Below are 14,937 nucleotides of genomic sequence, written 5' to 3' on the forward strand. Positions count from 1 at the left end.
AGTGGCTGTATCAATTTACATTCCCACCAACAGTGCAAGAGTGTTCCCTTTCCTCCACACCCTCTCCAGCATTTATTGTTTCTAGATTTTTTGATGATGGCCATTCTGACCGGTGTGAGATGATATCTCATTGTAGTTTTGATTTGCATTTCTCTAATGATTAATGATGTTGAGCATTCTTTCATGTGTCTGTAGGCCATCTGTATATCTTCTTTGGAGAAATGTCTATTTAGGTCTTCTGCCCATTTTTGGATTGGGTTGTTCGTTTTTTTGTTATTGAGCTGCATGAGCTGCTTGTAAATCTTGGAGATTAATCCTTTGTCAGTTGCTTCATTTGCAAATATTTTCTCCCATTCTGATGGTTGTCTTTTGGTTTTGTTTATGGTTTCCTTTGCTGTGCAAAAGCTTTTAAGTTTCATTAGGTCCCATTTGTTTATTTGTGTTCTTATTTCCATTTCTCTGGGAGCTGGGTCAAAAAGAATCTTGCTGTGATGTATGTCATAGAGTGTTCTGCCTATGTTTTCCTCTAAGAGTTTGATAGTGTCTGCCCTTACACTTAGGTCTTTAATCCATTTTGAGTTTATTTTTGTGCATGGTGTCAGGGAGTGTTCTAATTTCATACTTTTACATGTACCTGTCCAATTTTCCCAGCACCACTTATTGAAGAGGCTGTCTTTTCTCCACTGTATATGCTTGCCTCCTTTATCGAAGATAAGGTGCCCATATGTGTGGGGGTTTATCTCTGGGCTTTCTATCCTGTTCCATTGATCTATATTTCTGTTTTTGTGCCAGTACCAAACTGTCTTGATTACTGAAGCTTTGTAATATAGTCTGAAGTCAGGGAGCCTGATTCCCCCAGCTCCATTTTTCGTTCTCAAGATTGCTTTGGCTATTCGGGGTCTTTTGTGTTTCCATACAAATTGTGAAATTTTTTGTTCTAGTTCTGTGAAAAATGCCATTGGTAGTTTGATAGGGATTGCATTGAATCTGTAGATTGCTTTGGGTAGTAGAGTCATTTTCACAATGTTGATTCTTCCAATCCAGGAACATGGTATATCTCTCCATCTATTTGTATCATCTTTAATTTCTTTCATCAGTGTCTTATAATTTTCTGCATACAGGTCTTTTGTCTCCTTAGGTAGGTTTATTCCTAGATATTTTATTCTTTTTGTTGCAATGGTAAATGGGAGTGTTTTCTTAATTTCACTTTCAGATTTTTCGTCATTAGTGTATAGAAATGCGAGAGATTTCTGTGCATTAATTTTGTATCCTGCTACTTTACCAAATTCATTGATTAGCTCTAGGAGTTTTCTGGTAGCATCTTTAGGATTCTCTATGTATAGTATCATGTCATCTGCAAATAGTGACAGCTTTACTTCTTCTTTTCCGATTTGGATTCCTTTTATTTCTTTGTCTTCTCTGATTGCTGTGGCTAACACTTCCAAAACTATGTTGAATAATAGTGGTGAGAGTGGGCAACCTTGTCGTGTTCCTGATCTTAGTGGAAATGGTTTCAGTTTTTCACCATTGAGGACAATGTTGGCTGTGGGTTTGTCATATATGGCCTTTATTATGTTGAGGAAAGTTCCCTCTATGCCTACTTTCTGCAGGGCTTTTATCATAAATGGGTGTTGAATTTTGTCGAAAGCTTTCTCTGCATCTATTGAGATGATCATATGGTTTTTCTCCTTCAATTTGTTAATATGGTGTATCACGTTGATTGATTTGCGTATATTGAAGAATCCTTGCATTCCTGGGATAAACCCCACTTGATCATGGTGTATGATCCTTTTAATGTGCTGTTGGATTCTGTTTGCTAGTATTTTGTTGAGGATTTTTGCATCTATGTTCATCAGTGATATTGGCCTGTAGTTTTCTTTCTTTGTGACATCTTTGTCTGGTTTTGGTATCAGGGTGATGGTGGCCTCGTAGAATGAGTTTGGGAGTGTTCCTCCCTCTGCAATATTTTGGAAGAGTTTGAGAAGGATAGGTGTTAGCTCTTCTCTAAATGTTTGATAGAATTCACCTGTGAAGCCATCTGGTCCTGGGCTTTTGTTTGTTGGAAGGTTTTTAATCACAGTTTCAATTTCAGTGCTTGTGATTGGTCTGTTCATATTTTCTATTTCTTCCTGGTTCAGTCTCGGCAGTTTATGCATTTCTAAGAATCTGTCCATTTCTTCCAGGTTGTCCATTTTATTGGCATAGAGTTGCTTGTAGTAATCTCTCATGATCTTTTGTATTTCTGCAGTGTCAGTGGTTACTTCTCCTTTTTCATTTCTAATTCTATTGATCTGAGTCTTCTCCCTTTTTCTCTTGATGAGTCTGGCTAATGGTTTATCAATTTTGTTTATCTTCTCAAAGAACCAGCTTTTAGTTTCATTGATTTTTGCTATTGTTTCCTTCATTTCTTTTTCATTTATTTCTGACCTGATCTTTATAATTTCTTTCCTTCTGCTGGCTTTGGGGTTTTTTTGTTCTTCTTTCTCTAATTGCTTTAGGTGCAAGGTTAGGTTGTTTATTCGAGATGTTTCCTGTTTCTTGAGGTAGGCTTGTATTGCTATAAACTTCCCTCTTAGCACTGCTTTTGCTGCGTCCCATAGGTTTTGGGTCGTCGTATCTCCATTGTCATTTGTTTCTAGGTATTTTTTGATTTCCCCTTTGATTTCTTCAGTGATCACTTTGTTATTAAGTAATGTATTGTGTAGCCTCCATGTGTTTGTATTTTTTACAGATCTTTTCCTGTAATTGATATCTAGGCTCATAGCGTTGTGGTCGGAAAAGATACTTGATACGATTTCAATTTTCTTAAATTTACCAAGGCTTGATTTGTGACCCAAGATATGATCTATCCTGGAGAATGTTCCATGAGCACTTGAGAAAAATGTGTATTCTGTTGTTTTTGGGTGGAATGTCCTATAAATATCAATTAAGTCCATATTGTTTAATGTATCATTTAAAGCTTGTGTTTCCTTATTTATTTTCATTTTGGATGATCTGTCCATTGGTGAAAGTGGGGTGTTAACGTCCCCTACTACGATTGTGTTACTGTCAGTTTGCCCTTTTATGGCTGTTAGTATTTGCCTTATGTATTGAGGTGCTCCTGTGTTGGGTGCATAAATATTTACAATTGTTATACCTTCCTCTTGGATTGATCCCTTGATCATTATATAGTGTCCTTCTTTGTCTCTTGTAATAGTCTTTATTTTAAAGTCTATTTTGTCTGATATGAGAATTGCTACTCCAGCTTTCTTTTGATTTCCATTTGCATGGAATATCTTTTTCCATCCCCTCACTTTCAGTCTGTATGTGTCTCTAGGTCTGAAGTGGGTCTCTTGTAGATAGCATATATATGGGTCTTGTTTTTGTATCCATTCAGCCAGCCTGTGTCTTTTGGTGGGAGCATTTAATCCATTTACATTCAAGGTAATTATCGATATGTATGTTCCTATTCCCATTTTCTTAAATGTTTTGGGTTTGTTATTGTAGGTGTTTTCCTTCTCTTGTGCTTCTTGCCTAGAGAAGTTCCTTTAGCATTTGTTGTAAAGCTGGTTTGGTGGTGCTGAACTCTCTCAGCTTTTGCTTGTCTGTAAAGGTTTTAATTTCTCCATCGAATCTGAATGAGATCCTTGCTGGGTAGAGTAATCTTGGTTGTAGGTTTTTCTCCTTCATGACTTTAAGTATATCCTGCCACTCCCTTCTGGCTTGCAGAGTTTCTGCTGAAAGATCAGCTGTTAACCTTATGGGGATTCCCTTGTGTGTTATTTGTCGTTTTTCCCTTGCTGCCTTTAATATGTTTTCCTTATATTTAATTTTTGACAGTTTGATTAATATGTGTCTTGGCGTGTTTCTCCTTGTGTTTATCCTGTATGGGACTCTCTGTGCTTCCAGGACTTAAGTAACTATTTCCTTTCCCATATTAGGGAAGTTTTCAACTATAATCTCTTCAAATATTTTCTCAGTCCCTTTCTTTTTCTCTTCTTCTTCTGGGACCCCTATAATTCGAATGTTGGTGCGTTTAATGTTGTCCCAGAGGTCTCTGAGACTGTCCTCAGTTCTTTTCATCCTTTTTTCTTTATCCTGCTCTGTAGTAGTTACTTCCACCATTTTATCTTCCAGGTCACTTATCCTTTCTTCTGCCTCAGTTATTCTGCTATTGATCCCATCTAGAGTATTTTTAATTTCATTTATTGTGTTTTTCATCATTGCTTGGTTCCTCTTTAGTTCTTCTACCTCCTTGTTAAATGTTTCTTGCATTTTGTCTATTCTATTTCCAAGATTTTGGATCATCCTTACTATCATTATTCTGAATTCTTTTTCAGGTAGACTACCTATTTCCTCTTCATTTGTTAAGTCTGGTGTGTTTGGACCCTGCTCCTTCATCTGCTGTGTGTTTTTCTGTCGTCTCATTTTGTTTATCTTACTGTGTTTGGGGTCTCCTTCTCACAGGCTGCAGGTTTGTAGTTCCCGTTGTTTTTGGTATCTGTCCCCAGTGGCTAAGGTTGGTTCAGTGGGTTGTGTAGGCTTCCTGGTGGAGGGAACTAGTGCCTGAGCTCTGGTGGATGAGGCTGGATCTTGTCTTCCTGGTGGGCACGTCCACGTCTGGTGGTGTATTTTGGGGTGTCTGTGGCCTTATTATGATTTTAGGCAGCCTCTCTGCTAATGGATGGGGCTGTGTTCCTGTCTTGCTAGTTTGGCCTAGGGTGTCCAGCACTGTAGCTTGCTGGTCGTTGAGTGAAGCTGGGTCTTGATGTTGAGATGGAGATCTCTGAGAGATTTTTGCCGTTTGGTATTACGTGGAGCTGGGAGGTCTCTTGTGGACCAGTGTCCTGAAGTTGGCTCTCCCACCTCAGAGGCACGGCCCTGATGCCTGGCTGGAGCACCAAGAGCCTTTCGTCCACACGGCTTTTTGGAGGTCGGACGTTTTCTGCCAGCGTTCAGTGGGTGTTCTGTAGGAGCAGTTCCACGTGTAGATGTATTTCTAGTGTATCTGTGGGAAGGAAGGTGATCTCCGCGTCTTACTCTTCTGCCATCTTCTCTCCTCCCCAACAATACTTTTAACTGACTGGAAATGCAGACGTTGTGATGTATTAAGGAGAGAAGTCATATGTTGGTATCAACTACAGATGCTGAGTCCAGGAGTCTAGAGGGGACGCACAGGAAGGGAAAGAGGACTTGCCTTTAGGTGAGAAGGTGCAGTTACTGTGACACTGTGTCCTGGCGCAGGCCTCAGGTTCCTCTCCAGCAACATCTCCTGATAGCCAGTAGGGTGACTTGGGCGCCTGATCCTCTTCCAACTTCTGTGCAGCGTTTTAAGCTGCCAAGCTGTGCTGAAGTGATCTTTCCTTCGCGGTCCCTCCGGCCCTAGAGCGCTTTGGTGCTGGAGCTCAGATCGCGGCTCTCAGCCCAGCTGGAAACAAGTGACAGAGCACAGCTTATTCTTTGTTCAAGTTCCAACTCTAGTCCTCCTAGCTCCACCCCCCACAAAAGAAAGCCTTCCCTGACTTTCTAATCTATTGTCATTATGTCTAACTTCTGAATTTAATCCATAAATTATTTTGATTTTTTTCCCCATCTTTCAGTTGTGTTTGATATTTTGGAAGGACTAAATAATAATATGGACTATGGCTTTGATAATAATAGATCAATTTTAATGTGACTGACAGTAGTAAAGTACATCAAACTTCTTAACACTGTTACAAATCCAGACAAGGTGAAGAGTTGCTGCCGTCCTACACTGTGGTACTTGAGGCTCCCCCCACTCCCCGCCCCCCAACCATGCAATAATTGAGTCACTTTCCTGTGGTCTGTTATAGACAGGTCAACACAAACAGTTAAAATAGCAGCTATTTGTTGAGCACTAGAACTATGGCAATTGTCTTTTAATCATTGCTTAACAACCTTGTAAGGAAGATATTAATATCTGTTTTCCAGAGAAGGAGTCTGAGGCCCAGAGGGTTTAAGTAATTTGACTAAGGGCACATAGCTAATAATTGATAAGAGGGGAAACTCAAAGCCATTCTCTGACTCTTAATCACTGTGCTGGGCTGCCAAGTTTTGAATAGGTGTGTACAACCTACTATTTTAGTTCCAGATAGTCAGGAATGAGGCATATTTGAGGGTCAGAGTGAGAGGCCAGGCTTACTTCTGCTACTGTGTTCTGCCTTTCTGTAGTGAAACATGAAATTCAATTTCCGGGTTTCATTCGGTACCTTTCATGAGCCCTGGGTTTCTGTTCAGCTTATGAAAGAACCGTAGTTCTTCAAGTCCATAATTAAGCTCCAAGTTTGTAGGTTTTCTTCAATATGGAAAGCCTTGCAGTTGTGACTCTTTAATTTCATCTGGGAAAGAATTATAGAGCTTTATGATTTAATGAATAGGTTTCAAGTTAAACGTTGCCTGATTCTGAATCTCTTATCAAGGTAGAGACTGTTCTAAGAACATAGACTATTAAGGACAAGGAACTGATTTCCTTCAAGTTATTTCCTATATGAAAGATTTAATTATGTATACTGAAATGATTTTTAAGAAGGAGGTGATTGTTTAAAATTAAATTACTTGGTTTTAAAGCAGCAAGATACTAATTTAGACCTAAAGGAAAATACTGCGATTTGCTTTTAACACACATAGATGACTTCTGTAAGTTTGAAATAAACTTTGTTTTAAATGGCATAAAAATAAATACAATGCACTAACTGCTAAATGAGAGCGTTCTGGGGACTTGATCACTTGAGTAACACACAGCATTGCCACTCTTGAATAGTAGGGACAGAGTTGCAGATAGACTAGATCTTTTGGCCAGTAGTGGATTGAATGAGACTTTTAGATATCCCATCCATAAAGAATAAAGTTTAATTCCTCTTCTCGGTAGCTTTTTGTTGCTGTTATTTATTTATTTTTGCTTATTTATTTGAATTGTAGCTACAGTTAGAAAAGGTTTCCTGGGATTAGGAAGTGTAATTATATAGGCAGCAAACAAAGAGCTGTTTTAGAAATTTTACTGTCATTAGGAGGAAGTTTTAAAAGACTGGAATTCCATTGTCTGGTAAGAAGTAAGGAATATTTATTGATTCCCAAATGGAGCTGAAAAAAACCTTTCCTCTTTTAGAAAGTTGTGAATGACCCAGCGAGAGCTCTAGTAAGCTTTACTGAACCAAGCTGCTAATAGTTATTTAATGTTATTCTTCAGTGTGAAAGAATCTCCGTAGATTTTCCTTTTAATCTCTTTGAATTGCAGGCTCATAAACCTCTCTGATGAGTCCTGCCAGTGTTTTCTTAGATCCCACTGTTGAGACAATGGAGCCACAGAATTCTTTCACTTCTTGTTGTCAGACAAATCCAATAGAACACAAGGTCAGAAGGGCCTATACTTCTAAAGGTTGAAAGATTCTTTTTCAAGTAACCACATAAATTATTTGATTTTATCATTATATTGGTTGGGAATCTCTCTTTAACGATAGCGCATTGCTTTCCACATGTAAGTAAATCTGGAAGTTTTTCTTGTCTCCATATTTGCTTAAGCTTGTGAGCACAGTACAGGTTGTGCACAGACCTTAACGTTCCTAGATATCTTAGAAAAAGCTGAACCCATTCACTTCAAAAGAATTAGGAATCATGTAGTGACATTGGACTCAAGATGGAGTTCACCAAATGCCAGGCAGTGCTCTTCTTTCCAAAGGGCTGTTTTTTGGGGTTTTTTTTAAAATTACTACCATTCTGTAGCTAAGATTCCAGATTCAAATCTTGGATCTGTTTATTTAATTAAATCACTTTCTAAGTCAGTTTCTGTTTTCTCATGATTTTTAGTAGTGTCCTATTAAGGAGAACTTTAAGATAGGGTTTACATTTTCAGATGCCTATTACAGTATTATAATGAGCAAAAATATTTATAATATGTAAAACTCAAAAGAAAACGAACTTATGTCTTTTGCAGATGCAGTGCCTGATTAGTAGATAATAATCAAAGCTAATTACAGGGTTCCTGTGAGTTACTTTAAGGGCTAGGGAGGAATTAAGTTTTCTAATTATATCTACAGTGGTGGACAAGCAGAGATCATTGTTTAAAAAGAAAAAGAAGAAACATTGATTAGTTTGTGCTCCTTCCTTGTAATGGTAGTGGGGGGGCGGGGAGTTGCTGTTGCCCCATTCGCTGGACACCTGCCTCTCAACAAAAGATGGTGGTCTCCTCCCTGCCCCCTGCCCCCACCCCCCGCATTTAGATTCACCTTTTCCTTGTGAGTACCCTCTCTGCTCATCATACAGTTCTCCAGGGATCCAATTTTCCCCTGACTTAATCACCCTCAGCCTTTTTCAGAAGTTGTTAGATTATGGTCCTTTCAAAGGATACACACTTTCTTACGGAGCTCTTTACTTCATTCCCTGACTTTTCTTTCCTTATTTCTATTTAAAAATATAGCCATTAGAGTTTCAACACTATACCTAAACCTTTTTATTGAAGTATAGCATACATACAGAGGAATGCACCGATCCTAAGTGTACAGCCTGATGGATTTTCACAGTAAACACACCCATCTAACTAACCAGCACCCCAGCAGGCCCCTGTAACTTCTTGCAGTCACTACTCACTCTCCCACGCCCAACATCACAGGATAGTTTTGCCTGTTACATTTCACATAATGGGGAAATCATACAGTACGCAGGTATCCTCCACTTTTCAAAAATTTGCTTTACTCCACTTCGCTTTCATGAAAGACCTACATTAGTACCTGCTTTCACTTAATGGAAAGAAATCCTACGTGAATGTTCACCTTTATGAAAAGAGGTGAAAAGTGAAAACAGTGTTCAGCATTTGCTTTGTGGTGAGCCCCAAGCGGCCAGAGTGGCACTGCCAGCCTCTCTCCCCGGGAACTACGTTCAGCATCAAGCCACCATAGCTTTGAACTGTGTCTGTGAGCATCTGTGCTTTATCTTGAATTATTTTGTGCATCCGTTATCAAGATATGTCTTGAGGTAATTTCTTCTTTACTTTACCTATTTTGGCTTACAAAAGGTTTCATAGGAAAGCTCTACTTTCAGATAGCAGGGGAAGCCTCTGTCCGCTCTTGTGTCAGATACTGACTTTTAAAACCAGAATCCCCACGAAACTTGGACTGTGTGCATATAGTATTGAATAATCAGGTCAATATGTAGATGTTTAGATAGGCACAGAACAGGAGGATATTTTAATATACTCCTTTTAACTCTGACCTTGGGTAAAGTACTAACCATTTTTATGTTCTATTTTCTTTCCCTTTTACCATGAGATATGGTCTAAACTGATCTTTCAACTAAGAAGTAGTTAGCTACAATAAAGTTCCTGTACAGAAAGAGGAAAAAAATAATAAAAATGTAAAAGCCACTTTTTGGAGTAGGTGGAATAATAGAAAGAGTTCCACATAAAATAGTAACTAGGGAGACTAACAATAGCTTCCTAGTAGAGAAGCAGAACAATACAAACCTGACTTGCTTGGCAGTTATATTTGCCAGTTATTTCTCATTAATTATTTTAAAATAAACATGGCATAATGGGTACTTATGAATGGGTTGTCTTTTCTAACAATTAATATATTACAGGTGTCCAAGATAGGTTAGATTAAGGTTTATTCATCTTGTCATACCTCTGCCTTGTCTGATTTGCTCTGATTTCAAAATTACTTAAGATATCTGTAAGATGCCCTGGAATATAGGCAACTTGATTGTAAATTATTTATACCTGTTTTTCCCCTAACCAAGCTCTATGAAGTGCCAATTACCCCCATTCTTCAATTCTAAAACAGTGTTTCATTTCTGCATTCAAGCAGATTATCTTGGTCCTTCTGTGTAAGAAATTGAAACACATGATAAAAGTCCATGAGACTTTTAGATAGAATTTTTTTTTTAATTTGGAATACTGAATAACCTATAACCAAGTAAACTTTATATAGAATGTGGAAATTAAATTGTTTTGTTCAAAAACTACCTCACATACTGATACACTTTGCATAGGCTATTCAGTGGACACACAGAGATGGAAGAACCACCGCTGACCACTTCGCAAAAGTCTTTATCTTTGGGTTTTAGAACAGTTTAATAGACTTAGTACCCAGTAAATATGAAGTGATATAATATTTGACATACCTTAATAGAAAAGCATGGTGAGCTCAAAATATTGTATAATCTTTTCATCTATTTTAAAATTGTGTAACTCACCAATAAATTTTGAACAGGCAGTTATTAAATATAATTAAATCGCAGGCATTCACACAACAGAACAAAGGGAAGCATTCTCAGCAAGTGAACAAGAGACTAGTGAGACAGCTAAAGAAAATTTCATTGGGGTGGGGGGTGGATTTTAGTAGTTTCTTTTAAGCATTGACTTCTAGCAGAACAATACAAGCATACAGGAAGTACAGCGTGCCTTTAAAAACAAAGACAAGTGCTTCTCGTCTATAGTTGCTTTCTTTGTCCTACAGTACACTTGCTTTAAGTAAGAGTGCATGCTTATACTACCTAGGCCATATTCCTACTAAATTTAGGTGGCATTCCAGGTTTCTTTGGACCTTCCCTCTGTAGGGAAAACTTTGGCCCAGGAAACAGCAGTGGAACATCAACACAGAAAGGTTGTGTTGCATGGCTATTAAAATATTTTAAAATAATTATTCCTTTAAGTTACCTATTACTCTGTTGTGAGCAATTAAAAATCAGATGACTAAAAGCCCCCTTACATTTGGTTAGAGCCTTATTCTTTAAGGCACTTTTAGCCTGATCTCAATTGATTGGAAGAACACCCTTGTATTAGTTTGCTCCGTCTGCCATAACAAAATGCCGTAGACTGGGTGGTTTAAACAACAGAAATTTATTTCTCACAGTGCTGGAGGCTGAAAAGTCCAAGATTGAGGGGCAAGTTGATGAGGATCCTGGTCAGGTCTCTTTCTGGCTTGCAGAGGACCACTTTCTTGCTGTGTCTTCATACGATACTTTCCTCTGTGCATGTGAGTGGGGAGGGACCTCTCTCTTCGTCCTCTTGTAACACCATCAGTTCTGTCAGATTAGGACCCCACTCTTATGACCTCATTTAACCTTAATTACCTCCTAAAAGGCTTATTTCCAAATAAAGTATGTTGGGAGTTAGGGCTTCAACATAAGAATTTGGGAGGGGGGACATAATTCAGTCCCGAGTGACCCTTCTAAAGTAGATAAGAGATAATTTGATATACATAAGGTTACAAAGCTAGTAAAATATTGTAACTGAGGTTCAAATATAGTTAGTTTTTTACCTGACTCCACAGTCTTTCTTAGTCACAAATATAGTTTATCTGACAGAAAATTTCCCCCTACAAAAGAGTTCATTAGTTGATCACAAAGAATCATCAAGATCAACTTCATGGTTTTGCTTGTTGCATGCTTGTGAAAAATGGGATAGATTTTGACTGTTTATGAGATGTTCTGGATTTTTTTAGTCAGCTGAAGTCAGATAGCTTTAAAACTGCTATCAAAAGTAGTAAGCTAAGTTTTTAAATAATTAGAATTGTAGTGACCAGGCTGAACTTGCCTTCTTAGCATTCTTCATGGTTATGATTTAAGTATCAAAATTAAGTGTCTCATTCTGTATTTTACAGAAGATGATCTAAGAAATATGGGACCAGTAGATGCTCGAGTGTATCTTGAAGAAATGTCTTGGAATGAAGGTTGGAATTATTTTTTTCTCTTGATTACAATCAGGAAAAATATTAGGGACCTCCTATAAGAAAAAAACCTTCATAGGATGCTTGGAAATAACAGCTTGGCTTTCTATATATATGCGGGTGTTTTTGTTTGGAATATTTTGTTTCATTCTAAACTCCAATTATTGATGTCCACTTATGTGACTTATCTCCAGTTATTTTTCTGTCCTAATTAGATGTTAGGTACTTAAGATTTCATATGGTTTTCTTTTTTAAACTACTTTGATTTTTTGTTTACTCTCCATCTGTGTAATAGGGAATATAAAGTCAAAGGAGATCATTTTTTCCATCCTATGTTGACACTTGAGATGAATTCCTATTAGAATATATGTTTATTTTTGTTTCTTTATATGGAATGATAAATTGTCAGAGCAGGGATTTTAATGTTATACATGTTATACTCTTCTACTTGGAGCTTGATGTTTAACCTCCTTTTTTGATTGTGTCTTAAGTGGAAAAGAAAAATCTGTCACTCCCTTTTGCCTACCATGAAGTCATATCTTTTCCCCCTTTCCTATTAATAGAATTTAAAAACTTAAATCTAACTTAATTTTCCATTCTTCAGATTAGTTCTGTGAATTGCTCTGGTTAGGTTTTATTAAGTTCCTTTTTTTAAAATGGAAGCCATGAATACCACAATTCCATGTTTCTCTGGGCAAATGAAGAAATCTTACTGTTTTCTAGAATTTTTATATACTCTTAGTCCTATAACTTTATTATTCAGCCTGGGGTACAGATTTCCTGGGGGTTTATAAAAATGTATTAGTAAGTGTGGATAAGTAGAAGATAAACAGCCTGTCCTTCCCGAAACCAAGTTTACTGGAATATTTTTTAATGGCAAATTCTTAGCTTAGTGCTCTTAGGAAGTTGGGTCACAAAGCTATATTGACTTAGAAGGGGAATCATGTTTTTGCCTATGAGCCACTCTGCTCCTAAACTGCCAAATGAAATCCTGGAGTAGAAATTCTTATTTGCAGTGAATGATTGGAAAACTTGAGATTTTGTGTAACTGGGGCTCCCGGGGTTCATGATAGTTTCATCAGAGTAAACAGGAAGAGCTACTGCTGTGAAAATAGAGTACACTAGTGACACTGATTTCACTGCTACTTTGTGAAGGGGATAGATTAGAACATGTCATTTATCAGGGAGACTTGCCCAGCTAAATAATATTTTTTGAAAATACAGTATTGCCAGCTTATCAACCAGTATATGTGTGTGTGTGTCCATCTCTTATTGGACAAATTAGTTCTTCTTGTTGTAGTTGATATGACTAATATGTTTTGTTTACTAATAATTCCTGATAATATTAAAATAGTGAAAACTGGTTTTTGTAATTTTTACTTTTTTTAGTAAAATTTTAAAAATATAATCAATTTAAGATTTTATTTTAAATTAAGACTATGGATTAGTGTGGTTCAAGCATCTGCTCAGTCAGCAAATATATGGGCTTTTTGATAACAAGTGAAAATGCCAAGACATTGAAAGATATATACAACATGAAGTCAAGAATTATCATAAATGTTATTGTCCTTGGTACTCCCTAAAGTAAACTTGACAGTGAAGAAGATAAGCATCCCGGCTACAGCCAATGAATCGGTTATAAGCAGCTACAGTTAATCTTAAAAGTATAGGATGTTCTTAGATACTTATTTAAATTAAGGGTTTTTTATCACTGTAAAGATAGAAATAGTCCTTATCCTCATGAGAGAAAATAGTGAGCAACAGCTACATGAAGCTATTATTTTTGCAGGAATATTTAAAAACTGGTCATGTGAGTTTTGCAGTTGAATTTGCAATTCGGAATTGTTCTGTGCGATTGCAAAGAGCAGCCTTGGCAGATGAAAGTACAAAAAAAGTGTGGTCAACTGGACTAGTAAAAGCATTTGATGATTCCTTCATGGGCGTTTTCAGAATAACCTTGGAAGGTGAAGATCCAGAATAGGAGAAAAGTGGATGAAATCCTACATGATAAACATAGCCAAATTTTCAGCTTCTGGGTCCAGGAACAGTAGGAAATGATGCATTTTATTATGCTTAAAAGGCATACCTGAAGAGCTATTGAGAGATTGAAATTAGCCACTCCCCTTACAGTTAGTCTGTTATACAGCTTGGTTGTTTTGTCTTCATTCAGTGTATTTAAAATTATGATTTCTGTGAAGATATCACTTTAAGTGATAGTAGAATAATTTAAGAAGACATTTAAAAAGATGTGAGTTTTAGTGAGCATTAACATTTGGAATCATCTATGACAAAACTCCACAGTAGCCCATGGTGGCCTCTGCATCATTTACCAAGCACATGTCACCTCAAATTGTTTCTCAGTGTTCACTGAGGTGGTGAAAAAACAAGAGGGAGATTTAGCTCAAGAAAACCAATGGTTAGAATATGTACATTTTTAGACAATTTAATAATAAAATAGTTCACTTTGAAATCATGCTCTATTACACATATATGTTGGCTCAGACAGGGAAGATGTTAGTGTTTTAAAATTCAAGATGAAATTATTTTTCTTTATAGAGAAAAAAGACATTGTGGTGAAAAATGAAAAGCAGGATTGTGAATTAATGTTTTCCTTACTGATAAAAGAAACATGTAAAGCTGGCTTATTTAACTGCTTGTTTTTCCAAGACCAAAGTTGATTAGAGAACAAATCCAAGGCAGTTGAATTTTTTTTCTTTTTCTTTTCTTTTCTCTTCTTTTCATGCCATATGATGAGATCTAAGTGTTAAAAAATGAAGTTTGAGAATTGAATGAAGATATTTGATTGTAAGAAATCATATCTTTAGAGATTTAGTTCATTTATCTCTAATTTTTAATGACAGTAGTAAAATAATGAGATCAGTAATTATTTTTCTTTGACAGTCACTCCTCAGTGACAGTAAAATGGAATAACCAGTGGATCAGAGATTCTTTGAGCTAGAAGACAAAGTATTTCAACTTCCTAGGAAGATGAAACTTATAAAATTTCCCCCATTTGTAGGCAGAACATTGCACCATATTGCCTCCTTTGGGCATCTCACTTCAGTGATTGTCCTTTTGGTTCCTAAATCATTTGTAAACACCAAACAGGTACACACACATAGCCCCCACAGAAAGGACACCATAGTATATGTCTATACATTTAAGTCAGGATTCTTGAAATAGTGTGATACCAGAACAGATAGGATTCAAATGCTGAACCTGATAAACAGTCAAGTCAGCAGTTTTCGCTGAAAGGATATACTGCTGGCAAAGGCAT

The 14,937-nt window shown here is 37.0% G+C and overlaps 1 protein-coding gene across 3 annotated transcripts in view; it reads left to right on the plus strand.

Annotated features, from left to right (window-relative positions):
* Nucleotides 1-14,937, plus strand: part of DNAJC24 (DnaJ heat shock protein family (Hsp40) member C24) — a 71,362-nt gene that overhangs the window by 50,142 nt on the left and 6,283 nt on the right. For 2 of the 3 annotated variants that reach the window (XM_082476751.1, XM_082476752.1), the window contains exon 4: nt 11,595-11,663. The exons of the other annotated variant lie outside the window; for it this stretch is intronic. In XM_082476751.1, the coding sequence (XP_082332877.1) occupies nt 11,595-11,663 (69 nt within the window). The remainder of the gene's footprint in view (nt 1-11,594; nt 11,664-14,937) is intronic. 3 annotated transcript variants of the gene reach the window in all.

Source organism: Balaenoptera physalus (genome assembly GCF_965194825.1).
Source record: "Balaenoptera physalus genome assembly, chromosome: 10".
Taxonomy (NCBI): Eukaryota; Metazoa; Chordata; class Mammalia; order Artiodactyla; family Balaenopteridae; genus Balaenoptera; species Balaenoptera physalus.